The 27962-nt window shown below is 45.5% G+C and overlaps 4 protein-coding genes across 4 annotated transcripts; 1 reads left to right on the forward strand and 3 right to left on the reverse strand.

The window, feature by feature from the left end:
• Window positions 1-368: 368 nt before the first annotated feature.
• On the reverse strand, window positions 369-4053 carry LOC136533242 (probable sugar phosphate/phosphate translocator At3g11320). The gene is made up of 4 exons (XM_066525810.1): window positions 3229-4053; window positions 1939-2042; window positions 1594-1822; window positions 369-932 (listed from the first exon to the last, which is right to left on the reverse strand). Exons 1-4 carry the CDS (start codon window positions 3718-3720, stop codon window positions 780-782), a joined length of 978 nt encoding a protein of 325 aa, XP_066381907.1. The 5' UTR covers window positions 3721-4053; the 3' UTR covers window positions 369-779.
• A 2281-nt stretch (window positions 4054-6334) lies between these two features.
• On the reverse strand, window positions 6335-10921 carry LOC136533222 (arogenate dehydratase 2-like). Its single transcript, XM_066525795.1, has 12 exons — window positions 10507-10921; window positions 10352-10413; window positions 10144-10236; window positions 9264-9464; window positions 9086-9169; window positions 8811-8906; window positions 8650-8727; window positions 8472-8561; window positions 8329-8384; window positions 8117-8198; window positions 7967-8053; window positions 6335-6707 (listed from the first exon to the last, which is right to left on the reverse strand). Exons 1-11 carry the CDS (start codon window positions 10790-10792, stop codon window positions 7994-7996), a joined length of 1188 nt encoding a protein of 395 aa, XP_066381892.1. The 5' UTR covers window positions 10793-10921; the 3' UTR covers window positions 6335-6707; window positions 7967-7993.
• A 2364-nt stretch (window positions 10922-13285) lies between these two features.
• LOC136533231 (mitogen-activated protein kinase 5) lies at window positions 13286-16756 on the forward strand. Its single transcript, XM_066525805.1, has 6 exons — window positions 13286-13630; window positions 13977-14106; window positions 14231-14368; window positions 14484-14816; window positions 14902-15088; window positions 16060-16756. Exons 1-6 carry the CDS (start codon window positions 13464-13466, stop codon window positions 16230-16232), a joined length of 1128 nt encoding a protein of 375 aa, XP_066381902.1. The 5' UTR covers window positions 13286-13463; the 3' UTR covers window positions 16233-16756.
• A 3297-nt stretch (window positions 16757-20053) lies between these two features.
• Window positions 20054-23415, reverse strand: LOC136533252 (L-ascorbate peroxidase 1, cytosolic). The gene is made up of 9 exons (XM_066525816.1): window positions 23201-23415; window positions 22918-23092; window positions 22752-22817; window positions 21182-21230; window positions 20951-21036; window positions 20789-20868; window positions 20524-20626; window positions 20395-20453; window positions 20054-20319 (listed from the first exon to the last, which is right to left on the reverse strand). Exons 1-9 carry the CDS (start codon window positions 23317-23319, stop codon window positions 20304-20306), a joined length of 753 nt encoding a protein of 250 aa, XP_066381913.1. The 5' UTR covers window positions 23320-23415; the 3' UTR covers window positions 20054-20303.
• Window positions 23416-27962: the final 4547 nt, after the last annotated feature.

Raw genomic sequence — 27962 nt, forward strand, 5'->3', positions numbered from 1 at the left:
GGTTGTTTAAGCAAGCGAACAGGTGGAGGGAGGGACCAGAGCTCAAAATGGTTGAGGAGATTTTGAGTTGAGGAAAAAACTGGGACGAAGCAGTGAAGTCCGACCCTTGACTTGATCTTAGGCAATGCGGGTGGAAGGTTTATGAGTACTGTTAGGGCTCATTGTTTCGTTCTTGAGAATGTAATCGGTTCAATGCTTTTTGTTGCTGGTGTCTGGATGATATAAGCGGTACAGTCTTGTTTTTCTACGACTGAGGATACTCACCATCAACAGCCTGCACAGTTGGATGCAAATTTGAACCAACAATATAGACATCACATTGGCAGTCATTTGATGAGGCAACATAGCTGTCACCAAAGGCCAGGTAATCGAGCTTAAATCCAGTGTCACAATATATTAATTAGGACCTGGAACCTGGATCAAAGTCTTGGTACAGGTGGTCTTCAGAACAAAAGAAAATGGAAGTTACAATAGCAGATGAATAGAAGAGGCAATTTCCCAAGAGCTAAACGTATTAACCAATGCTGGCAGTGTGAGCCACAGTTCTCTAACACAAAAAAATTATATTCTATCCATCAACGCCATTAAACAAAATGCCTCCCACATCCCAAGGTAATACTACAGGTATTATTGGACTTCTATCCTCGATGTCCAATTGCTGAGGCAGTATGGCTTAGGATATGTTGTGATCGCCACCGAATTAATTTCTCATCATATATTAGCTCTAGGTGCTGACAGGACAAAGAAATGATTGCCATATTTACTGTCTTCTAGGGTGTTCATGGCTTGTTGCTGCGCTTTTTGGATTCGCTGTAAAGAATAACACCAATAACCGTGAGAGTGTAACCGAGCATTCCTGTTATGGACACAGGATTCTTGAATATCATGATCGAGACGACAACTGCCACAGCACCCTTTGCATTTCCGAGAACCTGGAGAGACATGGATGTCAATAATTGAAGGATTTAAGTCAAATTCTTAAAACAGACAAGGTATGGTAAGATGGCAAACAAACTACTATCATATCAAGTGGTCAATAAACCAAGATATGGCAATCTCATGAGTCATGATTATGCATCTAAAGGAGAAAGATGTGTAGAAAGCTTTACACTTAAGACAGCAAGGTATATATGTTACTTTTTCCAAACCTGTAGGTAAATATGTTACTTTTTTTCAAACCGATTACAGAACATTTTACATTCAATTCTGACATGCCTCTGATCGATAAAATTTCCAATTTCAATAAAAAACATCAAAGGTGTTTCCTATTAGTGCAGCAAATCTATATTGTAGTCAATCACAGACCCCATTTGTGTATGTTTAAAATTAAAAGTCACTGTTACATACTTCAAAGTTCAAACCATACACTTGTACAGGACAAGAGCAGCGTGTTTCTAGCTCAGCAAAATACAGTGGGTTAGAAAGGTCGAATATTAGTGGACACTTGGAATGAAGTAGTAGATCTTAATAGTTAATACCATTATCCAACACATCTTAAATATAGTGCGCATAACAGAAAAAACAAGAAAAGCCAAGTGTTAAACTACATCATGCACACAAAACTGAATTGATGGGTCAGAAAGCACGTGGTACCTGTAGAGTCAGTGCGCTAGTATGCTTTGTCACCAAGAAATTGGTCAAATTGACAAAATATGCCAAGCAAGAATTGAACAATAGCAACCAAACAATCGTGAAATCCTTCTTTGCAAGCTGAATTGTAATGCCGACAACATTATCCTCCATAAAGATAGTTGCAGGAAGCAAGAAAATAACAGCAATTGGGGCCATGTACAATAGCAGATTCATAGAATTAAGCTTCTCCCTGCAAGACATCAGAACAGAGAAACACTCAGCATCCACACAAATGCAAAGTAGTAAATGAATCCAAGGTAATGTGTACAGAGTACTGAATACATATAAAAGGGAAGACAAAGTTACCCCTCAGAAGACAGAAGAATTCCTTGCAATACTGTCTTCAACGCCCTTGCTGCAGTTGCTCCTATGCACATGATGAAGCCAAACAGATGAAAGCTCGGCTCACCCTGTAAGTTCGATTTGCATGCTCCATATCAGTTAGTATTAGAAACTTAAGAGGTCCAACAACAACTTTAGTCAGTAGGCATTCAAAGCTCTAGGTTCTCCACTTGAATGACATCAGGGATATATGCTAGTTGATGTGAAACAAATACCTCCTAAAGATTCCTCATAGCAGCCATGAATAGCAACAACTTGTTAGATGAGATGCTACACGTTAACATAAGATTCCCACACCCCACTATTATTGGTAAACGCCTCCAGTGGTCATTGGACACTTTGCTAGCCTAGTATGTCTTATATATTGCACAATAGAGCTATAACACAGTGCTGTGTATAGTCTTATCATAAAAAACACAGTGCTGTGTATAGTATGCATAATAATGCAAGAGAATCAACTTATTAATGGCACAATTAACGGCCCCATGCATGTTCAACGAATGTATAGAAAATCAATCATGTCAGTTTCTAAAGGTAAGCCAATACTTTGATATTAAAGAATGGATATTTTACAATTCAATTTCAAAATATGGATTACTTTCTAGAAAACAAATTTGAAAGTTTTACTTGCAAATCCACAGTTTCCAGAGAAGGTTTTTGCAGAGAAAGATAGCTATCGCTGTTAAATGATTGGTTAACTAACTGGATCCTGCGATGAAGTTTGGTTAACTAGCTGATCACATAGATAGTGAGCAGCTGTTATGCCAGTTGATCACTTGGCCCTATCAGATAGCCAACGTCTGAGGTGACATGTATAGGCAGCGTGACACGCTGTGAATGGTTTCCATCGGATAATCCCAAAATTCTATTCCCAACGAAGGGATGGGCATCCAATGAAGTGAGGGGCCAGATGCCGGGTGATTTGCAAAAATGGGACTCGAAACATCGGTTGTTTGCAGATTTGACACTGGACCCACATTCATATGCACAGATGGACCCAATTGTCTTCCACCCGAATGTCATCATAAGGAGTCAATCTTTCTGAGTGTCATTTTTGCATTTTTTTCCCAGATGCCTGGCAGCCATTTTAGTCCAATTACAGCTAGATGACAGATCCACCTGTTGTCTTCAGCTCCGTCCCACTCCTCCCGAGTTCCGAGCTAGCCAAACCCGGATTCCGCTCAGATCCAATCCCGACTCCAACAGATCTACTGAGAAAACAGAGACGGAGGCGGAGCACAGGCAGTAACTTACGCCGCTGGCGATGATGACTCCAGTGACGACGGGCACGAGGGTGAGGTAGGTGACCCACGACTCGCGCTTGACGGTCATGATGTAGGCGAAGATGGCGGTGAAGAAGGGCGTGGTGGCGCCGACCGCCTGGTTGAAGGAGACGGGGAGGTACCGGAGCGAGACGTTCCCGGAGACGACGGAGCCGCAGAAGACGAGGCTGAGCGCGGCGATCTTGGCGAGCTGGACGCGGGAGCGCACGAGCTGCATGGGCACGACGCGCAGCCAGGCGATGGCGGCGTAGGAGAGCAGGGCGCAGGCGGACATGTGGCACATGGTGAGGAAGATTGGGTACTTGAAGCCGTAGTTGCTGAGGAGGTACTTGTTGAGCAGGAGCACGCCGATGTTGGAGGAGTACCAGGCGGTGACCAGCCCCACTGTGAAGAGGCGGCCGTTCCCCGCCGCGGGACCCCCCGCGCCGCCGGGGGACGGCGAGGCGCCGCCCTTGGCCATCATGGCTCCTCGGTCGTCGCCGCCGCCGCTGCCGGCCGCACACGAACTCGCGCGCGCGCGGGCGCGCGGGGAGATCTGGGGAGGAGGTGGGAATGGGGGTGCGGGCGGTGGGTTGGGCGGGTCGCGGTTGAATTGGTGGTGGCGGGTTTGGCTTGGGCTTGGCTTTGGCACGGGAGGGAGGCGTCTGCGTGACTGCGTCAGCCTGCGTTTATGGGAGCGGGGAGGAGACGCCCCCGTCGTGTCCGCCTGTCGGTGGAGACAACGGAGGGGAGATGATCTTTTCCGCCTTCTCTTTCCGATGTGCTTTTTTCGTTAATCCAGAATTCCAGACCAGAGCTTGGTTTTCTGTTTCTTTTATTTATTAATCATTTCATTTATATTCGCCGGGGACTCGAGCATTTAGCTGTTTCTTTTCTTTCAGACTGGCAATGCAACCATACCATTATCTATGGATTGAGCTAGCCAGTCACCGTAGAGATAACGTTGTGGATATAAATTCATTTTCAGATTGTACCTTATATAGATGGGCTAGAATTTTATTTCCAATCTATGCATGAATTTGTCAACCTAATAAGTGGAGACTAAGATAAACGCCCTATAAGTCTGGAGCATATTATGTATCATGAATCATATATTTCCTCGTCTCTTTCTTCTACTATACTATACGTAAGATCACTTCAAATTTGTGCGTTGAAGCTTGTTTTTGGCAAAAATAGTCGCCACCAATACTAGGATAAGTACAAGCATCTAAATTTAATACCAGTAGCCTCCTAGCGATCATTATTATTCCTAACGAACTGCTACGACTACAAGATGTACGAGTGCGTTTGGTCAGAACTCAGAAGTTTGGCAAGGAGGCGCAAATTGGCAGACATTGGAAATTCGTTCGGCAGCCGAGCATGACAGCACCGGCTCACGAACCCAACCCAACTCCGCACCCCGCTGATCGGGTCTTGTTTGCACAAATTACGCTTTGCTCAGTACTATACCAACCTGCCTAATTCGTGGACCCTGCCGACTCGGTCACCCGGTTCGGTGACACGGATACGGTTGCCTCGCCTCGTCCCGCACGAGCAGAGCAACGCGCCAAATTTTGCTGGAGCAGAAGACAAAACGCTACGCCGAATACGACCCGACGTCCCGACGACCCCACGACGAGGCGACGGTGCGCCGTGTCGCGTCACTCGCGGTTTCCGCGTGCCAGACATCTGGAGGGAGGAAAGCCAGGAAGGTGCCTTGCTCCACTCGTCTCATGCGAGTTAACACTCAACAGCGACGTACTGACGTGTGCGAGACACCGAGGCCGTTCCACTTGTTACTATACTGTAGTGACCTGCGGTGATAGGCTGCCACATTCGTCGTTCCGATTTCCAACTGTACATGACAAGGAGAAACAGCAAGAAATTATGGGTAAAGACCGGTCAGATTTCGGCATCATAAAAAGCGATACATAAAAAGCTTAAGCGATGAGAAGAGGCCCGGGTGAGTACCGAGAAGAGGCATATACCTAGTGCTCCCTGTTCCGGAGGAATGGGTTCTCTTCTTCCTACTCAACGCCTTTTTTCTGTGTGAAGTGGACAAGTGGGGTCAGCTCCAGGCTCGGATCAACCTCATCAATCAAAGCGAGCGAGAGGGAAAAGGCTAAATATGCTTTCATCTCACGATAATCAGCCGGGAAAGAGAGCACGAACTGCACGCAAACGGGAACCCATCATGGGAGACCATTTCCTCACGAGATCCAACGAAACCAGGTCATCAGGCCACGTGCACCAGCCCGTGCTCGAACTGCCGAACCTTTGGCCGAGCTTCTTCCGACTCTAAGCTTCGGATCTGCACGTTCTCTTTATATTCGGTGCCGTGCTGTGCTGTGCTGATGCCTCGTCATTGAACGACATGTCACACGCGGGCACCGGCCGACACTAGAATACAGTCACTAGGAAACCGGTAAGTCCTGACATACGGAGCATATTCTTTGACCTCCTGTAAAAATAACCAACCGGGAATCAACCGCACATGGTACATCATGGGCAGGAGCATGACAATATACTAAGCGAGGAGCACATGTGGTATGCTCGAATGTTTCTTCCAGAAAAATGCCTCCGGAGGAATATTCTCCGCTCTGCATCAACACTAGATAATTACTACAGCACTAGTTACATTACATAAGTAGCAGCCGCTAAGTTGCAGTTAGCTAGACAGCTACTCGGCAGCTTGAACAATCGAATTTGACCTGGCACAAATCACGGCAATCAAAGAGCACCAAATTCCGTTTAATCAACAGAAAAATCGGCAGCTTGAACAACCGAATTTGACCTGGCACAAATCACGGCAATCAAGGAGCACCAAATTCCGTTTCATCAACAGAAAAAATATAAGGAGCACCAAATTATTTTCTTCTACACAAGGAAAGTTTGCCAGGTTTGGCCACGTTGACCACCACCAGATGCATAGAGCACGTCATGACACAGCAAATAAGATTTTTGAGGAACGTCCGAATGGACATGGAAACATCAGTTATTATACTGTCCTAAAAAAGACAAATGTTCTTAGACACTGTCCCATTATTCCACTGTAACTGTATTTTAACAACCTGCATGACACAGATACTCCAACATGAAAACATATAAACCTTATTTAAGTATTTCCGAATATTCAACCCTTTGGTCTCCCATTATTATCGAACAAAAAAAAACTTTGGTCTCCATAGTTTAAAAGTGCTTTTCAAGCTCCCACATAATAGGATATTGAAGAAGACTAGACTGCTATTTCAGGTATCCTCGTTGCATCGGAAGTCAGAAGAACCATTACCAGCAAAACATCAAATTTTCTTCCAAGATAACAACCAATGTAAGCCTCAAATCCACCCTTCTCTACCGCTCTAATGTAGATCCTTTTTCTCTGTAAAAGTTAGCATCAGCTTAATACAGTTCCTTCACTTTTCAATCTGCTCAGGAAACCAACTCTAACCATTTCGCCCATTCCTGCTAATCCTGGATCAGAAGACATTTGAGAACTAATTAGATCCTTGAGAAAATAAATAAATAATGTACTAACTACTATTGGTTTAGAAGGGAAATTACTAGTATGTCATACAACTTTCCATATCCATAATTTTCTAGTACTTTATCCTACAAATACTAGTCATTCACTTCTTCTAGTTAGTTTCCTAATAGTTTAATAGAAGTTTTTATAGGATTCTTTCAGTAAACTCAAAATGACTATGTATAAGAAAGCAAAGATGGCAAGTCCTCTAAGATGTGAATTTGACGGTGGCAACTAAAAGTCGTCTGCACAACAATCCTCTTTTTATCGCTCACGTAGTCCATCGACAGCAACCAGGACCATCAAGTCAGCCCAGTTCGCTCAATATCAGCCCATGATGCCCTGCCTGCTCCTTTTTCATCCTCACATTGCTCGAGTCTCCATCCTTCAATTGCCAAGGTTTCGAGATCCACCGCTTGACTCCTGGATTCTTTTTCTCTATGCGATTCTTCTTCATTGGTTAGAACATTCGGTTTTATGCCTAGAACAACCCATTTTTTAACGTGGAATGATATTTTGTTGATTAGAACAATCCAATTTAATACCTAAAACAATTCATCTTTTACATGGAACAACTTTTTTTTTTGGTTAGAACAATTTGATTTCATACCTGAAAGTCTGGAACAATTTTCTTTTCAATGTGTAACAATTTTATAGTTGTTCAGAAGAATTTGATTCTGGAACAGTTCTTTTCAATGTGGAACAATGTTTTTATTGGTTAGAAGAATTGAATTCTATGTGCAACAATTCTCGCTTTCAATGTGGATTTTTTTAACTGGTTAGAACAATTTGACCTTATACCAAAATTTTGCTATGGACCGAGGCACACAAGTCCGCCGATGGCACCGAGAAGGAAACTGGGGTGCAACGTTGTTGTGTTGCTAGTGTCAGTGGGGATGATAGGAAGGAACATGTGAAGAATGTTTGGCATGGGAGTTCAGTATTCAACTTCTACTCAACCCAAGCAAACTCAGGAAAAGATATGCACCCACAAATGTCTTCGAAGGTGCACCAAATCAAACTGTGCATTACATTTTATAACAGAATAGGCACATCACTCAAGTGAGTTGCCTAACTCCAACCGCATTTAAGTAGTCTTATATAATGACATTTTGCCCATTTAAACTGAAAAGGAATGTTCTTCGTTCCTGCACCATACCATATAGTAACAAAGCGCCAAAAGTAGACACTGATATTCATTACTCACCAGCATGTAATCTGCAGTACTTTCTATCTAAGGTTCATTCACATCTGTAGGATAGCTTCCGAGGACTCTTAAAAAGGTTGCAAACTCCTGAAATAAAGCAACATGAGCACAGTTTACAATCACCAGATTGTACTAACAAAGAAAGAGCACCTTCAGATTTCCAAGAGCATTCTGGGTCTTTGGATCAGCCATTGATGCTTCAAGGTCAACGTAAAAGAGGTAATCAAAGTTCCTGATGCAATCCAGAATCGAATGGGTAAGGAAGATATAAACACTTGAACAGCAAAGTAATGCTCATATTAATGTAAAACTGCAGCAAGTGAAATTGAATAACTTAGAAGGCCACAGGTTTAGCATCTAACTTTAAGAGTGAGGAACAGTCTCGAAGAGGCCTTTCTTTGTGTGGACGACTTTCGATCTGCGCATCCATTAAAAAACAGAGCAAATATAGTGAATCATTTCTACACAATGCATGAAACTGACAAGACAAAGTAGTTGGGTAGACCTTTGTGAGGTTTATTTCCCTCATTGCGAATACAGCAAGCGCCTTGAAGAGCTGTCCAGGTCCTTCTTCTAGTGAAAAGACTATGCTTGTCTGAAAAATTGACCATACAACTGATCAGCTGCAGTAACGATGAGGACAAGGTGTGACAATGGAAAAGAGTTTGCACAAAGATGGGTACCTTAAATGGTTTATCAGTGCGAGGTATGATGGGTTCTCGAGCTAGCATCATAAAACGGGTGACATTATCTTTGTCATCCTAAAGAAATTGACAGGCTAATGTTCAGAACAAAGAACAGAACGTTTTATCTATTTTACTATTTTAGCATGAAGTCGCTGTACCTGAATATTCTCAGCAAGAACATCCAATCCATAGAGTTTAGCAGCCAATGAACTAGCAATAGCACCAGTGTCCTGGAGCATATGTTCTGCAACAATCTAGGAAAGAAAAGTCATGCCATTGCTATGGTTAAAAACAGAGAGTTAACAAAATGGATAACTGAAGTCACAATCTATCCAAAAATAACAAAAGAAAAAGAGTTGCTAAAAGAGCGAAGAAAAAAAGATATCTGAATTAGAAGGTGAATGCTCTAGTTGAACAAAAAACCTCAGTCTACCTTTGCTGCACCAGCAGTGTCATCAACAGCCTCTCTATGCTCAATTCCTAGTCCTGTTAATGTGTGCTCACATTGCGCAAGAGCCTATCAATTAAAAAAATGATATGGTTGTAAGATTACCTCCGATGAAAATAAACAGTAATGAGAGAAGTAAAGACAGATCAACCAAGCAGTTGACCTGGGGATGACTCATAGCACTTTTAAGGTTTTCAATCTTCACGCCAGGATTGGCTAACAAGCAATGGCGAACCGCAAGGCGAACTTCTCCAACAATGTGCAAACTATGCCGAAGCAAAAGATCATAGTTCCGATGTATGCTACCTCCCAATGAATTCTCAAGTGGCAGTACTGCCCTATCAGCTACCCAGTTTTCAACAGCCTGTCAAAGAAGAACATGAGAAAAAAAATTGTCACATCGATTCGCTAACTAGAGAAGTGTGTTTTTAAGACAAAAAACATAAACCTCTCTGAAAAATAGTTTTAGAAGAGAAATAAAGATTATGTTCTCTTCTATTAATGCAATGATACGAAGCTCACCTGTGTTTTTGAGAAAAAAAATATTACCCTACTGCTACCCGATAGGCGATAGGCGATAGGCGATAGCCGAAAAGAGGTGCTTCCCTTATAGTCAAAAAATATTCTAGGAAATTGACGTGACAAGTAAATTAGCCTAATCTATCTCAATTCTCAAAGAACACAACTACACAAGAGCAGATGTATGACATTTTGACATTTCTGCAAGTAAAATTAAATCCGTATGAACAATACCTCCCCACCCCCTCCCCCCAAAAAAACGGCATGAACAACATTCACTGGCTAGAACTTGTTTTTCCTAACAGAACACATTGTATGCATATTATGTGCTAGTGATTGATTATTTCTACAGATTAGTGTGTCAAACAAAAGCAATATGGAGCCAGTCCAATTCAGTGTCGGTACTTCTCAACATATTTCATCAAACAAAACATTTAACCATTTGTAATTAGATATCCTTCCAAAATGGCAACATGAGTCAAGTAAAGTAACTATGGTGTGCTCAACAGGAAACACCCTGCTACCTGAAATGCAGTGTCAAAGTGCTCACAGGGCACAGTCTCACAATTCGGGTACGCCTTCTTTGCTGCCGCTTCGCTGTACGCCCCAGCGCAACCCTGAATTAAACACCATAACCAAATTCCCATAAAATTATCCGAAACACACAACACAAGCACAGTCGTAAGGAAACTGAAACAACAACCCGTGAGACGCGTTTCGTCGAGCACCTACCTGGTAAGCAACCTTGAGCCCCTTCCCGTCCGCCTCCATGACGTCCGCGCTAGTGAGTGGCCCTTAACACAGGAAAAAAAAAGAGCAGAGCACAGATTAGCACCAGGTGATCCGAAATTAGCTAACGCAAGGGCCGCCGCGAACGCATGACTTACGAGGCAGCCAGTGGGGATCGCGGGCGCCGGGGACGGTGGGGGCGGAGACAGGCGCGGGCGGGCGACGCAACCCGTTCACGTCCACAGACTCGACGCCGTCTGACACCGTTAACCCAGGCGGCGATGCGGGAGAGATGGAGATGGAATTAGGGTTGGGGTTGTCACCGTCGGCGGCGCTGCATTTGAGGGAAAGGCGGCGGGGTGGCGAGAACGGGGTGGCGTTGGCGTTGGCGGAGCGGGCTCGGACGGGGAGGAAGGGGATCCGGAGGCAGGCCGTGGGCGCCATTGCCGCCGCCGCGCGAAGGGCGCGAGGGTCTTGATGACACCCCCACCTGTTCCGCAGTTCACACGAGACGAGAGGACGCGGAGCAGAGTCGTGCAGATTTTTCCACCCTTTGCCGGGACGAAGATGTTTTCGTTCTCGGGTTCTCACGCCGACAGCATCCGGTCCGGACCGGAGGCTGCCGGCTGCGTGTACCGTGTACGTAACAACCGACCGAGCATGGGAGAAGTGGGCTGTCCATCAATGTGGCCCACAAGAAAATGGTTACAGGCTTTAGGCTTACAGCCCAGAATGTTCTCAACACGAGCCAGTCAGTCTAGCCCATCACAGCAATTCAGGCTTGTCCTAGCTTTGCAGCCCATTCACATGTGCTGGCTTTGCTCAAAAAAAAAAAAAAAAAAAATCACATGTGCTGGCCTCGTCGTCATCACGGCAAACAATGCTGCACCTATCGCCAACTCTTGTCAGCTCGTCGATTCCAAAAGAAAAATGATACCTATCCCCCACGTCTTGATTTCGAAATCATATGGAACGAATGATACCTGCCAAAAGAAAAATGCGAAACGATAGATAGGATGTCCGAAACTTCAGTAATCTGTCTCTCCCACACAGAAAGATTGAGACCTGCAAAATAATAGGAACCGGAGATACTTTGCTCAACTCGCGCATCACGCGGCGATGCTTCCTGGCAGAATAATAGAAAGATCATGGCCTCGGTTTCTAAGCCCCCCTTGTCCAATCGCCCGGGCAACACTGTACTGCTAGCAGTACACATCAGTTAGTTGTTGGGGGGTTCCTCATCCATTCGGCTATTTTTCTGCCCAAAAAAATGGCACTTGCACCCTCAGCTTGTACAGTAAATAAGTGTTCAATCCTGCATCGAGCCGCCAAAGCCTCTACCTTGTCTTATGCAAGGGGCTCCTGATTAACGGTAAGCGTATCCTGTTCGGCACTAATTAAGGAATATCAAGCTTGTCGATCAACATTTTGGCTCACATCGTGAAACTGGTGGTTGCGAGTAGCAGTTCATTTCCAATCAATGTTATCGATGTGATCCTGATATCTAATTTAATCGTCATGATTGAGTGTGTAATTATTCTGATTTCTGAAAGCGCGTAGCAGCTTAGATGGATTCGACGAATCAGAGCACGGCCTTTCCGACCATTTTCACCATTGGATGACAGAGTGGATATGTCATGTCTGTCGCTTCAAACCATTTTTTGTAGGTGCCGTGGAGACGGGCACCTCCACTCTTTCTCTGAACTGTTCCGACCACTCGATCGAGCTCTCCACTGTCCCACGACAACAGCATACAGCTGTGCTGATACGATCGTGAATTATTACGGTTGACTGGTTTGGTGTGAGAGAAAAATACTGTTCTGATTGAAAATTTATGATCATTTATGACCCAGCCAATAGCTGATAGTTGACATCGCCCTCTCGGTGATCACATCCATTTCTCCGTGAGAAAAGATAATGGCGCTGGTCACGACTCACGACAATGGTTAATTCCAGGAAGTTTCAATCCATGTGTGTCTGTACCCGTTTTCTATGAGTCTAGTCTTTCTCTTCCTCACTCTTATTTTCATCTCCGTGCTTTCTCATTGGTATTTCCACAACTTCGTACGATCGTATCAACGTACGTACATACACGCGCTACGCAAGAAGAAAAGCCATACTAATCGCTCATGACGGGGCGCCCGAGAGACGGGTCCGGCCGTCCGGGACCCACCCCCCCACCGAGCGAGAGCCCCGGCCGAGTTCAACGACCCGCTGCGTGGACTCGGGGGTCGGGAGTCGACACGCAGGATTTCCGAGTCCCCCCATTCCATTTCCACGCGTCGCCATTGTGGACGACGACGCGGGCGGTCAACAGCCACCGCGCCGGGCACGGCCGGCCACGCATGCAGGGTTGCAGACCGCATCATCCAGCTCGGGCCCAACGGCCAACACCACTCTCCCCGTCCCCGTTCAATCCAGCGCCCGCGCCAGCAAAACAACGCGTCGGCGGCTATGGGCCAATTGCCCATCCGGCAATCCCTGCCGCCCGCCCGCCGCGCGCCGAGCCCCCTGAGTCCCTGACACGGTGGCCCACTGTCGCAGCAGAGCGCCCCTGCCCCCAACCAGCCGAACCGCGTGCCACGCCGGTTATCCGATCGGGTTGGTGCGCGTCCTCGTTTGACCGGTTAAACGCCCTGCCCGCCGTCGGATCCGAGCAGCTCTCCCATCAGCGCCGTCCGTCGCAGAGCAGTGGGCCGTGGCCGTGCCGTGCGTCACGCTCCCGCTCTCCCATCAGCCTTTATTGATCGTATTATGTTTATTAGTCATTAATTAATGTTTTTTTCTTATAATAAAATAGCGTCAGCTGACTTATAAGCCAGCCCAAGCTTCTCGTTACCATCCTCAGCTGGAGTCCGGCCCGGTCGGGTGCTGAGCATTAGCGGCAGGCACCAGGCAGCGAACAGCAGCCCCCCACCTTTTTATAAAAACCCTCGCCTGCGCTTCCTCTTTTGACAAATCGGTCGCGAGGGGAGAAAGATAAAGTCAAATTGCCGGATTTGCTTTGCTGCTTGCACCTGTGACCTTGTCAGGAGTGAGAGCCGGTCTTCCTCTTCTCCGTCGTCGAGGGGAATAAGCCAGTCAGCCAAGGCTTCTTCCCCGGGGGAAGACGACGATGAGCGGAGGAGGCATGGACGGAGCTCCGGTCGCCGAGTTCCGGCCGACGGTGACGCACGGCGGCCGGTTCCTGCAGTACAGCATCTTCGGCAACCTGTTCGAGATCACGCACAAGTACCAGCCCCCCATCATGCCCATCGGCCGCGGCGCCTACGGGATCGTCTGGTACGTTCTGTTCGAGCTTGAGCCATGGCTGATTGCTTGCGAACTGCAAAAGATGATTGCCAAGTGTTAGGATTACTACTAGTAGTTTAATGGATGATGGTCATGGATTGATTGGACTTGGACCAGCAATAGATTCTTCTTATTTTAAATCTGTATAGATAGAGTATAGCAGTTGAGCTAGCGGTTTGGTTAATTTAGCTATCTACTAGTAGTGCAGTGGTTGGTGAGTTCTCGAATCGAATGAACACCCTAGCTACCTCACCTTTTAGGAAAGTATTTTTATGAAATTATTACGGGTGGTTGATTATAATTCTGAAGAAAAAAAAACTGTACGGTTCGCGCGCAGCTCGGTGATGAACTTTGAGACGAGAGAGATGGTGGCAATCAAGAAGATCGCCAACGCCTTCGACAACCACATGGACGCCAAGCGCACGCTCCGGGAGATCAAGCTGCTGAGGCACCTCGACCACGAGAACGTAAGCCAGCACACATGGCCGGTTTAATTGGCGTTTCACTTAAGCGCAGCATGCTCTGAATCTGACGCCGATTGCTGCTCCCATTTGGGTTTGGGGGATGACTGACTGACACATGGATGAACAGATCGTAGGCATCAGGGACGTGATCCCGCCGCCGATCCCGCAGGCGTTCAGCGACGTGTACATCGGCACGGAGCTCATGGACACGGACCTCCACCACATCATCCGCTCCAACCAGGAGCTCTCGGAGGAGCACTGCCAGGTAAGTGATCATTAGCAGAAGAAACATGGCGTCGCCATCAGCTTTGCCGCCTGTGATAGATCCGGCCGACGACTGGCTAATATGATCTCGGTACGTGTCGTCTCGCCGGGCGCAGTACTTCCTGTACCAGATCCTTCGCGGGCTCAAGTACATCCACTCCGCCAACGTGATCCACCGCGACCTCAAGCCCAGCAACCTGCTGCTGAACGCCAACTGCGACCTCAAGATCTGCGACTTCGGGCTGGCGCGCCCCTCCTCCGAGAGCGACATGATGACGGAGTACGTGGTGACCCGGTGGTACCGCGCCCCAGAGCTGCTGCTCAACTCCACCGACTACTCCTCCGCCATCGACGTCTGGTCCGTCGGCTGCATCTTCATGGAGCTCATCAACCGCCAGCCGCTCTTCCCCGGCCGCGACCACATGCACCAGATGCGCCTCATCACCGAGGTACCGCCATCCGATTCCTTTGGCTGCGTTCCTTTCCTAGTAGGAACAAGTGCGTGACGCCTTCTGGTCATCGCCGGCCGGGCAGGTGATCGGGACGCCGACGGACGATGAGCTCGGGTTCATCCGGAACGAGGACGCGCGGAAGTACATGCGCCACCTCCCGCAGTTCCCGCGGCGGCCGTTAGCGAGCCTGTTCCCGAAGGTGCAGTCCGTCGCGGCGCTGGACCTCATCGAGCGGATGCTCACCTTCAACCCGCTGCAGAGGATCACAGGTCAGTCCAGTGGGCCTACAACTACCAGCTTGTTTTTAATTTCTTTTGACCATGTGCAACCGGTGCGTGCGGCTGCTGAATCCTCGACTCCGCACGTGTGCTTTTCCTGTCCTCGTGCCGTGTTGACGGTTGACTATCGTATTAACGTCGGTAGTCACTAGTTCTAGCATGTGGGGGCAGTCGCGATGCCGTGTACGTAGTAGTGTACATTTCCAGAGAGGAGTTGAGTAGACCTGCCAGTATGGCGCCACACCTTCGTCGGTCTAAAAAAGAGGCATGCCATGCGCTTGGTTTGTCCGCCCAATTCTGGGTGTTGGACTGGTCTGGTCAGGAGTATATGCAAAATCTTTTTTTTTTGTCTCAGGTAGAAACTTTTACTCACTGATCGTTATCCCAATCCCCATCGTTATCCAAACATGGCTTAACTTCGTGACACTTTATTAAAACAAAAATTACACTCTCTGTAACTACTTGTTTCTCCTTCTGCATTTCTAAATTCTTATTGTGCATCCAGGTCACCAAAGTTGTACTCGCTGTGGAGCTTTCTCCATATGCATACAAAATCTTGGTGTTACTACCTCCTACCTTTGCATTCTTTTGGGGGCTGTTGCTTTGACCCATCCTGGGCTTTGTAGCCTCCTCCATATCGCTTTTGCCGAAGTGACGATGACGGCTATTGTACATACAAAACTAAACATGTTTTATAAGATGGGGAAAAACAAAGGCTACAGATAATCTTAAATATTGGATTCCTCTACTGGCAGGCAGCTGTCTTGACTAGCGGAGTTTACTTCAGAGACTCCCCTTCCCCTAAACGTTTCATAGATTAGCAGAGTTTTTATTTATTTCTTATCCTTCGTTGGTTTTAGACTATTATATAACAGTATATAGTTATACAATGACTGTAAGAGCTCAGGAATGACTGCTTTCATTCTCTCAGATTTCTCACCCGAATCTGTTTTGCCATGCAGTTGAAGAGGCGCTGGAGCACCCGTACCTGGAGCGATTACACGACATCGCCGACGAGCCCATCTGCACGGAGCCATTCTCGTTCGACTTCGAGCAGCAGGCTCTATCAGAAGACCAAATGAAGCAGCTGATATTCGACGAGGCCATCGAAATGAACCCCAATTTCCGATATTAGATTGGATATATATCTAGACGTATGGTTCCTCTTTTATGCACAATGTTTGTACATAGGCGTAAGTAAGATTGAAGAGCCGGGGCTGCGGCCCCTCCAGTTTCCTAAAAAAAAGAAAGATTGAAGAGCTGGGGTAGACTGAACATTGCATTTGTTTGTTTGTTGATGTTCGAGCCCACCACCCTCTCTGTAAGGCTGTGTACTCTGTTGCCGCAGGATTCAGGCGTTTCTGTAATGAGTTGTACCAAGAATAAGAGGTTTGGACTATGGGTCATGTTTCTCGGGCATACAGAATCACAATTTTGTCTGCCAAGCAGCTAGAGCAGCTTCTTACCGAGTCATGCAGCTGTTCAGATTCAGAGCACAGGTCTTGTTTGTAGTAGTAGCTAACTTTTGCAAGCAGTAATCTAATACGGCCGAACTACTCGTCAGTTCCAAACTATAAGTCCCTATAAATTTATTCTAAGTTATAAACACTTGTCCATCTTTAAACAAAATTATAGGAAATAATATTAATATTAATGTCCCTTATAAATGTTTCGAAATGGATGTTATTCTCTATTTGATTAGTGATGCTATATGAAAATAAGTGCAGTTTGAAAAAGGGGATGCTATATGAAAAGAAGTGCAGTTTGAAAAAGGAAACGGAATGGTCAAACCGGAACGGCTAGAGGAACGAATTTACAATAATACAATATCAAATAAATGCAAAAAATTATTTCATGGTGTATCTAATCTAATGACTTTAGTTTGATATTTTACAACTTTGGATATTTTTTATAAATTTGATCAAACCTAAAAAAGTTTGATGTAAAACAAAACTAAAACACCTTACAAATTACAACCCAGGGAGCAGTAACTCAAATTGTTTTGTCGCGTGATGAGACTCAAATTTCAAAAAATAGAAAATCCTTCAATACGATGTCGGATGAAGATAATTTTTATATGTAAATTGTAGACCTCGATGAGATCTACAACTTTATAGTTTTAATTTTTTTCATTTGAGGACAGTAAGATGCTCGAAAAAATAATATAAAATTTCAGCACCATATTTTGTCGCGTGATGAGACTCAAATTTCAAAAAATAGAAAACCCTTCAATACGATGTTGGATGAAGATAATTTTTATATGTAAATTGTAGACCTCGATGAGATCTACAACTTTGTAGTTTTGAGTTTTTTCATTTGAGGACGTTAAGATGCTCGAAAAAATAATATAAAATTTCGGCGTTCCCAAAAATATCAAAAGTTATTATTCACCCACGAAACCGTCCAGAAGATTGCAAGTTGAACTTTTTCGAGAGTTGGAGGGCCAAAGTTGTCCGGTTTTGAAGTTCGAAGTTGAAATCCGGACTTTGGTGAAAGTTGGAGGGTGTAAATTGGACTTTACCCGCAAAACTATGATGATGCCAGTATCTAGACAACAAACACAACTAAATTGTGAAGTTTAAATAATTTTGTCAGAACTCTAGCTAAATAGCATTGGTAGCCCCACAACAGTAGCCGTTATAGAGATAGCAGCCCTCAACCGCTACAAGCTAGCGGGCCAAAGATAGCATGCTAGAACTCAGCGCCCGCGATTGTTGTTGTTGGGGTGCTATTCACTACGTGGAGAGGATGGTTATAATGACAATGTGAATCATTCCAATGATAATAAAATTCCTAAAATAGTTATTTGAACCATGATAAAAAGGTGATGGGATGATTAATGATATCATTCATATATTGTTTTGATTTGATGTTATGTCATTAAATGCAATAATTAACTAAAATCTTATACATAATTTAAGCAAACATTATATTAATCCTTGGTGTATGCTCTAAATTTTGACTATTTTTTATTCCACTATTAGAATTTAGTCCACTTTAGCTAACACTAATCCATTATGAAGACATTGCCGCACTATTTATTACTCTCTCCGTTCCAAATTATAAGATATTTTGACTTTTTTAGATTCATAATTTTTGCTACACATCTAGATATATATTATGTCTAGATACACAATAAAAGCTATGAATCTAGAAATACTAAGACGTCTTATAATTTGAGACTCGAGGAAGTACCTTGGTTGGAACATGATATAAATTCCACAAACTTAATGAGTTAGAAGAATCACTGGAATATAAATTCCATCAACTTTAATGGGTCAGTTGAATCACTGGCCACCATGTTCTTCACAGCGTTCGCCACTCTGTTACAGATTTACAGCTTATCAACATAATGACTCAGCTGAATCACAGGTCACCTGGTCCTTCACAGCATGTCAGCATGCGTCACTCTATTACAACATGCTGTGCAGTACACCGAGAAAGACGAAAAATCTAAACTAACTAAATTCTAAATCTCATACATAAACAAATTCTTAGGGATCATCGGGTAGGGATCTAGATTCTAGACTCTGTGAAAAAGAACTTGTCAACGTGATAGATAGACTTCGTCTTACAGAAAAGATAAGAAAAAGCGAAGCGGGAAGGGTCACAAGGAGCTTATTTTGGGCTCTGTTCCCGAGGCATAATCAGATAGATAGAGAGGTGTCAGGCTAGCTTTCAAACAATGTCAGCAGAAAACATCTATATAAATTCTCACACGCCCCCATTTTCGTGGTCTTTTTTCTTGAGAGAAACGTCTCTATAGAAACGTTTCTTCGAAGATATAGAATTATTTATTTGCTAAAATTCGTTTTACTAGTTGGCTAGGGCTGAAAAATAAGACAAAATACTGTTCCGGCTGATTGTTGTGAGAGATTTCTGTCTGAAAGAACTGTTCACATGAACAGTCCTTTGCTGGGAAGATGCGTTTATGTCAGTTGTCTCTGAGAGAATAAACACCTCGAGCAGGTAGGAAATTTAAGGAATTGAAAACCAGAATCACTGCAAAACCAGCATCAGGGCGTTTCCAGCCTACAAGCAGAAATGGAGAAACGTTTCACGCATGAAAACCGTGCGCCACAAATGCATTCGGCAGCGTTTCGATCGATTCGCCGATTTGATTCGCCGATTTGATGAGGCAGAAAGGATCCTGCTTTGCCAAACGCACCCGATAATGCACCACCCCCAGCTCCGCCGACACGCGACCTGTGCCCATCGACTACACAACTTTGATCGCAGAGGCAAAGATCGACTACACAACTCTGATTGTTGAAGGAGCTGGCCTCGCTGAAGGTGCCTACCCAGCCGGCAAAGCCGAGACGCGTGATGCAATGGAAGCGGCCGGAAGAAGGTTGGTTTAAGGTCAATACCGACGCAGCTTTTGTTTCAAACACATGCACTGGTAGCGCTGGAGTGGTCATCCGCGATCATTTGAGGCGGGTGCAATCGGCGGCGGCACGGTGGTATGACGACGTGACGATCGAGGCCATGGCGTCAAAGGAAGGGCCGGAGCTAGCGGCAGAGAATGGCTATGATCAAGTATTCCAAGTATTCCCGGAGGTTGATTGGAGCTAGCGACAGAGTTAGGCTTGAGTTTTGTTGATTTTCGAGTTGAGTGTGTAGGGATGCCAACTCGGTAGCCCATTGCTGTGCAAGCATGATGTCAGCGATAGAGCGCTCTCATCTCTTTTTTTTTTTTTTGGCTTACTACATCCTAGATTGGTTGTCGGGAGGTTAATGATTAATGAAAGCTCTGTGATGCTAAAATAAAAACTCTGATCGTTAAGCAAAGCAAGCGTATTAGCCGCCCAGAGAAATATGGAAAATATAACTCCCGTACAGATCGGACTTAAATTGTTCGCCCTACACACACAACCAAAGGATCAGAACACGCAGCGCATGCACAGCCTTTTAAACCACAACCTGTGAACCGAACCAACGGAAACCAAAGCGACGTAACAAGAAAATACTGCAGCCATAAGATCATAGATCTACCAGTTTCAGTTGCATACAGCATCAGAGTCTAGGCTATCGGACAAAGGGTCCCCATTCAACCATAGACAAAGTTCCATGAACAGCCTAAGGGCTCAATAGCGACAAATTTATTACAGAGAAGACACTTGATAATCTGCCGGTTCACACTGATGCAAAAGGTCACACGATTCCATGCAGGCAGCAGTTTGTATCACTCCTGGATAGGGGCCACTTAAGCATCAGCAAACCTGCATTCCAGAAGAGTAAACGATCAGATTTGTTCCACTGACCAAGTACAAATTGTGCAAACAGTGGTTACTCACCCCAGTTCGGAGAGCTTGAGGTGGGCCTCTTTGTAGTCTTCAAAGAATGCCTTCTCATCCTACAAGGCACACAATAATCAGTACTAGTCTCCCTACAGATCTCCTTACTAACAATGACGGAGGGCATACCGCAGCATATTTCTCCACAAGAGGGCGGAAGGCAGGGTCGCTCAGCAGGGCTTTGTCACTTGGGAGCTGAAGAAGGCCCTCCTTGTCACCACTCAGAAGTTCCCTACGGAAATAGTTCAGGAGGTACGGGATAGCTATTAATTTCTAGTATAGCATTCAGCTGCCCAGGAATGACATAACAAAGGTACACAAATTCTAAATATTTCTTAACTGAATGCAGTTGCTTTTCAATAGTCAATAGTAAATAAACAAGACAAGGACTCACTTGAAGTAAGAGTTGTCAAAGACCAAAGGGTTTGTAGTCCAGGCCCCCTCGAAACCAGACCGCTCTTTGTGGCACCTTCCCTAAGAAAACCTCAAAGAAAACTAAATCAGTGCAAGCATACATATTACATTCCTGAAGGAAACAAAGTGGCCAGTAACAAACCAAGGTGTGGCCACCAGAGAGGGCAACAATGTCCTGATCGCTCAAACCCATCTGCTTGCCAAACACTTGCCTCAGGTGGTCAGAACCTGATTAAAAAAAAGCAGCGAGCAAGGAATAAGAGTCGTTCCATGTGTGTCAATAAAAGAGACATCAAAGCCTTGAAGGACACATGGTGAGTATAGCCAATCAATTCAGCATTCATGACAATCATAGTGAAGATTAGAGATCTACCCTTAGTGGCATCAGGAAGGCGGCCCTCCGGTGGGGGCTGTGGCTTGTCCTGAAAAAGACAAGGAAAGATGTAGATACTCAAGTTCTTACAGTGACAAACACTGATGACCAAAAAGGCATGGAACAAATAATACTATCAGCCGGTCATGCCTATCTCTATAGTTATAAGAAATACAAGAGAAAAGGGAAGCGAACAATTTTATCACCAAATGTTAACTAATTGTCACCCAACACATTGTAATGACAAATCAAGGGAAAATAGTATCAGCTTTGGACACCTTGCAGAAAGTTTATGGTCTATGTGTATAATTTGACAACATATCAACAGGGACCATATGTGTGCATAATCTGCATAATGCACATCACCATCAGGATAAAGCAACCAGAACTATCTAGACAGCATGAAAATTAAGTGCATCCAAGGCCTCGTTTAGTTGCTCGCCCAGAATCGGCGCTGCCAAAATTAGGCTCACTGTAGCGTTTTGTTTTTATTTGGTAATAATTGTCCAATCGTTGACTAATTAGGCTCAAAACGTTCGTCTCGCAAAGTACAACCAAACTGTGCAATTAGTTTTTGATTTCGTCAACATTTAGTACTCCATGCATGTACCGTAAGTTTGATGTGACGGAGAATCTTCTTTTTGCATAGTGCGAAAGTTTGGATTTTGGGGTGAACTAAACATGGCCCAAGAACACAAGTGGACCTCCACAACAAAGAGAGAAAGACCTATGATATGGTATTGCATTGCCCAACACATATATGTATAACAGGACAAGGGCAAACTGGCTTGGCAACACTATCATACCTCATCACATGACCTACCTACTCAACACAATATATGCGCAGGATGACAAGAATCCAACAGGTAGTGTGAAATAAGTATATACCTCATCACATGACCTACCTACTCACGACCGATTATTTTTCCCATCTAAGTCCAGCATTTCAACAGTACTTTGCAAAAGGAAGGCTATATGGACATTCTCCAATTGCAAACCAGCAAAAAAGAACCACTGATGTCAGAAACAGCTTCTAAACATAAATTTTGATAAGTTATTAGTGAGAGTCCATACTCATCATACGAAAAAGTAGGAAACAAGCATTATAGTTACTAATATTTCTCCTATCACGTCTACAAGGGACAAGGAATGAATGCGTACAAAACAATCATGAACTATACTGCACACATACTGAAAGATGTGCCTCATATATTTGACGGAACGAACTCTACAGTAAACCGCTAAATTATTTTTGCAGCACATTGACGAACACAACAGGAAACCTAAACTAGTGGCCACGTCAAGCCGAAACAATGAACCCACAGAGCAGAAAGATGCGTGGACACAGATCTCAAAATAAAGGTTACCTGCAGCATGCCAGGAATAAATGGTTTGTAAGAGGTATCTACGAAACAGATGATAAAACGCAAATAGATCGGTGGTACTAGTTGGAGTAAACAACCACGATCTCACTAAACGAGATCGCACCCATCTCCTCGGAGATTTCGAAACAAGAGCTTAAACCCTGGCTAAACCCCAAAGACAGTAAAAAATGGATGAAAAATCTGACCTCCCTGCCGGGGTGGAAGGGGATCTGAGGCCCACCGGTGACCTCCACGGCCACAACTCCCGCAAGCTGCAAAAGGAGCAGAGGGAGAAAGGTACGCTGTCAAAACGCGGATCCGTTCGGGCAGATCGAATCATCCAACCAGATCGATGCGAGATCGGGGACTGACCTGGTAGAAATCGGCGTAAGAGAGGATGGGGAACTCCTCCTTGATGGGCTCGAGCAGCCGCACCGCGATGTCCAGCCCCGCGTTGGCGCCGTGCGCCAGCTCCGCCGGGTTCTTCATCGTGCCGAAGGGACCGCCGGTCCTCGTCGACACGTCGAACGTCCCCGCGGAGTGCCACCTGCGCGATCAAACGAGATCCCTAGATCAGACGACCAGAAAAGTTCCCCAACAGAGATCTAGAAATGCTCGCGCAGGGGCGACGGGAGGTAGGTGGATGGAGGCTTACGCGAGGCGGAGCATGAGGGGGGCGCAGCTCTTCTCGGCGATGAGGGCGCGGAGCTTTTGCCTGGCCTTCTCGACGGCCTCGCTGTACTCGGCGCTCACGGTCGGGTAGTTCTTCGCCATGGCTGCGAGCAGAGAGCTTCGAATCGCAGAATGCGATGGGATACGACGCGGCAGAGGGAGGATCACAACTCACAAGAGATGCTGGGGGCAAATGGCCGCCACGCTCCCCGGAGGTTTATATTGCGACGACCGAGAGGGCGGAGGATTGCTAGGAGAAAGGGAAGCTTCTCGTAGGATGCATTCGTGGCCGTCAATCCAAGCGATCGTGCGGCCGGAAAGGATGTACATTTGGACGTGCATGATTGGTCCGTGTGGCCTGCCCACGCTGCTATTAGGGCTCAACGGATTTCACTAATTTACCCTTGCAAAGTTGCTAGGAGAGGAGAATGCAGTGATGATATTTTGGTCATTTCGTCTGTGGCCCCGCCCTCTGTCTTGCGGATTAAACGGCGACGGTTCACGGCTTCACGGACGCGCGGGCCACGTGAGGCGCGCGGTCGGTGGCCCTGGCCGGCTGAAATAGTGGTCCCGTTCGCTTGTGTGAAAAAAAGAAACCAAAACGCTGTAGCGGCTGGTTTTGTAAAAGAGAAATACTGTAGCGGCTGAAAGATGAACTGTAGCACGTGAGGGGAACAAGCCGAACCAGCCGGCTGGTCTGAAACTTTCAGACCAGCCGAACGCGCCCAGTAACGCCGGCCACTATTCTCGAGCAGAGTGCCACCGGCCTGATCCATCCTATCCCCACGCACTGGCCCTGTTTGGATACTCTAGCTCCGCTAGAGGTTAGAGCTAGTTTCTAGCTTTAGACTAGCCCTAAACTAACTCTAGCTCAAGAGGTGTTTGTATGCAAGGGTTAGATTAACAATAAATGTACTTTTCTAATTATTTGGCTCATTTAAACCATCTTTGCAGCCGGATTTGGTATGGTAGGCTCTTGTGTGGCCTCCTCCCGCACACTGACCTGTGGGCGCTGGAGACCCACTTGGAGGCGCGAAATCCGCCGTCCACACGTTCTACCAAACACAAGCAAATTGCAGCCGCGCAGCGCTATCAGAAACGCCCCCTGCAGCGTCTCAGGCATGGCAGGGGGCCCCGCGAACCGCTGGAAAGCAACTGCAGCCTTCACGGCTCCTGTCTGTCACTCTAGTATGTAGCGGCATGAACCACGCATGCTTACATTGTTCTGGCAGCCCGAGGAGCAGCCCGTACGTGCCCGGCAACGCGAGGTGAAAACTGTGAACCCAGCGGATTTCTGGTCGCTCGGCTAGGACGGCCGGTCACCGCGAAAAAGCGTCGCGAAGGCGTCCGTTGGTGCACTCGGCGTGGGAAGCGATGGGGGGATGGGAGTCGCGAGGATCCGGTGCGGGTGGAGTAATAAAAAAAATAAGAGTTTCCAGTGGACCCCACCAGAACTAGCCCAAATAATCACCTCTTTTGGGGGATAGTTTTTTTTAGGTAGGCTAGTTGTAAATAATCCACTCTAGCTCTCTTGTTTAAATACTTTTGGGCTAGTTGAACTCAAACTAGCACAAACTAGCTTTAGCCCCTGGATCCGAACAGGGCCACTATTCAATGTCCAGCCTCCACCGCGCGCAAGCGGCAATTGGTTGTCCTTGCAATGTTTACTGGCGAATGGTACACCGTGCACCTTGCCGTGAACGTGTTGGAAACGATCAGACGACCAGCAATGGGTCCACCAGACCACTGGCACAGATTCGTTTCTCCAAAGCCATGTTTAGGCCTTGTTTAGATGACACCCAAATTCCAAGTTTTTTCACTCTCTCTCCATCACATCAATTTTTAGCCGCTTGCATGGAGTATTAAATGTAGGTAAAAAAAATAACTAATTACACAGTTTAGTTGGAAATCACGAGATGAATCTTTTGAGCCTAGTTGGTCCACGATTGGACAATATTTGTCAAATAAGACGAAAATGGTACTATTCATCGGGTTGAAATTTTTTCACGATCTAAACGAGGCCTTAGATTGCAAAAAATTTCAAACCGATGAATAGTAGCACTTTCGTCTTATTTGATAAATATTGTCCAATCGTGGACCAACTAAGCTCAAAAGATTCATCTCATGATTTCTAACTAAACTGTGTAATTAGTTATTTTTTTGCATACATTTAATGCTCCATGAAAACGGCTAAAAATTGATGTAATAAAAAAAGAGTGAAAAAACTTAGAATCTAGAGGTGATCTAAACAAGGCCCTCCTTCAGAAGTTTCGGTCCAAGTTTTCATCCCCTCGTGATCCTTTTCTCACGGTCACAAGTCACAGCTCAGAAGCTTATTCTCATTTCTGGTTTGTTTAAATTCAGGGAGTAAAGTTTCATATCAGGTAAATATTATATGGGAATGTTTGATAGTAATAATAAAATAAATTATAGAAGTCCTCAGTAATCTGCGAGACAAATTTATTAAGCCTAATTAATCCATCATCAGCACATGTTTAATGTAACACTACATTGTCGAATCATGGTCTACTTAGGCTTCAAAAATTCGTCTCGTAAATTAGTCGTAATCTGTGCAATTAATTATTTTTAGTCTATATTTAATACTCAATGCATGTGTCAAACATCCGATGTGATAGAGAGTAAATTTTAGCAGAAAAAACTAAACAAGGCCTTAATTTTTTTTATTCCAACAAATGGGACGAGCAAGAAATGCTTGCAACAACTCTTCAGAAGTTTCTTTCCATCTATGCTCGCTGCAACTTCCACCGGCTACCTTCAATTCATTCATACTACAGTAGTCCGTAGTTATTGGCTACAGCAAACAACAAAACTGCAACGGCAGCCAGCAGGAACTGCAGCCGAACGCGCCCCATCTGCTGCAGCGGCCGAGAACCGAAAGCCAAAACCGAAGTGCACGATCAGCCATTGCGGCAGCCAGATTGTTTTGGTGCCCATACATACATCACGACTCTGAAAACCTGGGCAGCCTGATTGTTTTTCCTGAGCAGAACGCGGTGCCCATACATACATCACGTTTGAAAACCCTGGCAGCCTGATCTGAATCTGAACGTTTGGTCGTACAGGCTAGGCAGTTCGTGAAATTTGAGAATTTGGCTACTGTAACACTTTCGTTTTTATTTGGTAATTAGTGTTCAATCATGGACTAATTAGGCTCAAAACGTTCGTCTCACGATTTTCAACCAAACTGTGCAATTAGTTTTTTTCGTCTACATTTAATGCTCCATGCACGTATCACAAGATTCGATGTGATGGCTACTGTAGCATTTTTTTATGAAACTTTTTGGGAACTAAACAAGCACTTATAAGAGCAAGGCTAATAATACAGCTGGCTTGCTGGCGGTAAGGTTCCTTGCAGCCTTCTCTCAGCCCACTCATATAGTAGTTGACTTTTTACAGTTAATACATGACCCACTTGTCTCTCTCATAGACTTTCTTGGTTCTCGTGCCCAAACCAACTGTAAGCTTAGGCCAGTCTCAATGGAGAGTTTCACCTCCCAGTTTCCAACACGTGAAACTTTGATATGAAACGGGTCTCTCCCACAGTGCAAAGTTTCATGGCACGGTTTCATCCCTTATTTTACTATTCATGGGTCCCACCTATCCCTATCATCCCTCTCTTCCCCGCGTGGTCCCGGAGAAGAAAAGTCGCGATGAAACGAAGGAAGGGCCTCAGTGCAGGTTTCACGGCGTTTCCAAAGTTTTGGAAACAGTGCGGATAAGTTTCATGGCCATGAAACGAATCTCTTCTCTCTCCTCCCAGTTTCATGCAAAAACTGACGTGGCACCTTATTAATTGTGCATGAAACCCCCCATGAAACTCCATTGAGACTGGCCTTACAGCCCGTTTCTCCTCTCTCTCCTCCTCTCTTTTCTCCACCTCAACATTTTATCGGCTTACAGCATGTTATTATACTCGCTCTAAGGAACTTTTATTGGCGCAAAGACGGGCGTCTGAACACGAGCCGCGAAGACATCTTTGTGAAAACCTTCGTTCCAGTTTTAGTCAGAAGTATATGACTCGGTGCCGGTGGCGGACCACGGCCACCCAAAGTCCAAAGATGGGTTGAACCGGGCAGATCAGTGTGCAAGCTTAGCTCTCTAAACTGCAGTTAGCGCGTGGAAAACACACGATTGTCCCATCCAGCCTTCGACCTCAGCAATCGCCTCAAATCAATTCATCACAGCCTTTGTAGAAACAAAAAGGTGCAGAGGAAGACGATAAAAAAGTTCGGAATCAGCGAAAGCCATGCTGTACACACGATCGGGCGAGCAACGGAAGCATATTCTTATCCGAGCCGGCTAAAAAAATAGCCCACCCAGTACACCCACCCCACCCGGTCATCCCGGCCACGGCCAACCAGTGCACCCGTACAGGCCGTTCGGTTGGCAGAATTTTAATTAAAACGGACTGAAAAATAGTACTCTAACTTAATTATTATGAAAAAAATAATATTTTAGCTGAAAAAAAAGTCGAACAATTCAGATACGAGGGAAACGGAATGAGGGCCATGGTGCTTGCAGCTGCCAGGAATCCGCACCAACCGCATCAAATGCGCACACGCACCACGACAACGGGTAATGACACCCGCGCGGCGGGATTCGCGCAAAACTGATGGTGATGGTGACTTGGGGTGGGTTTGTTAGGGCTCCAGCTCCGAACAAAACAATTTCAGTTGTATCTTCACTGTAGGAACAGATTTACTTAGAGAGCTAAAATAATTTTT

This window comes from Miscanthus floridulus, chromosome 2 (assembly GCF_019320115.1).
Source record: "Miscanthus floridulus cultivar M001 chromosome 2, ASM1932011v1, whole genome shotgun sequence".
Taxonomy (NCBI): domain Eukaryota; kingdom Viridiplantae; phylum Streptophyta; class Magnoliopsida; order Poales; family Poaceae; genus Miscanthus; species Miscanthus floridulus.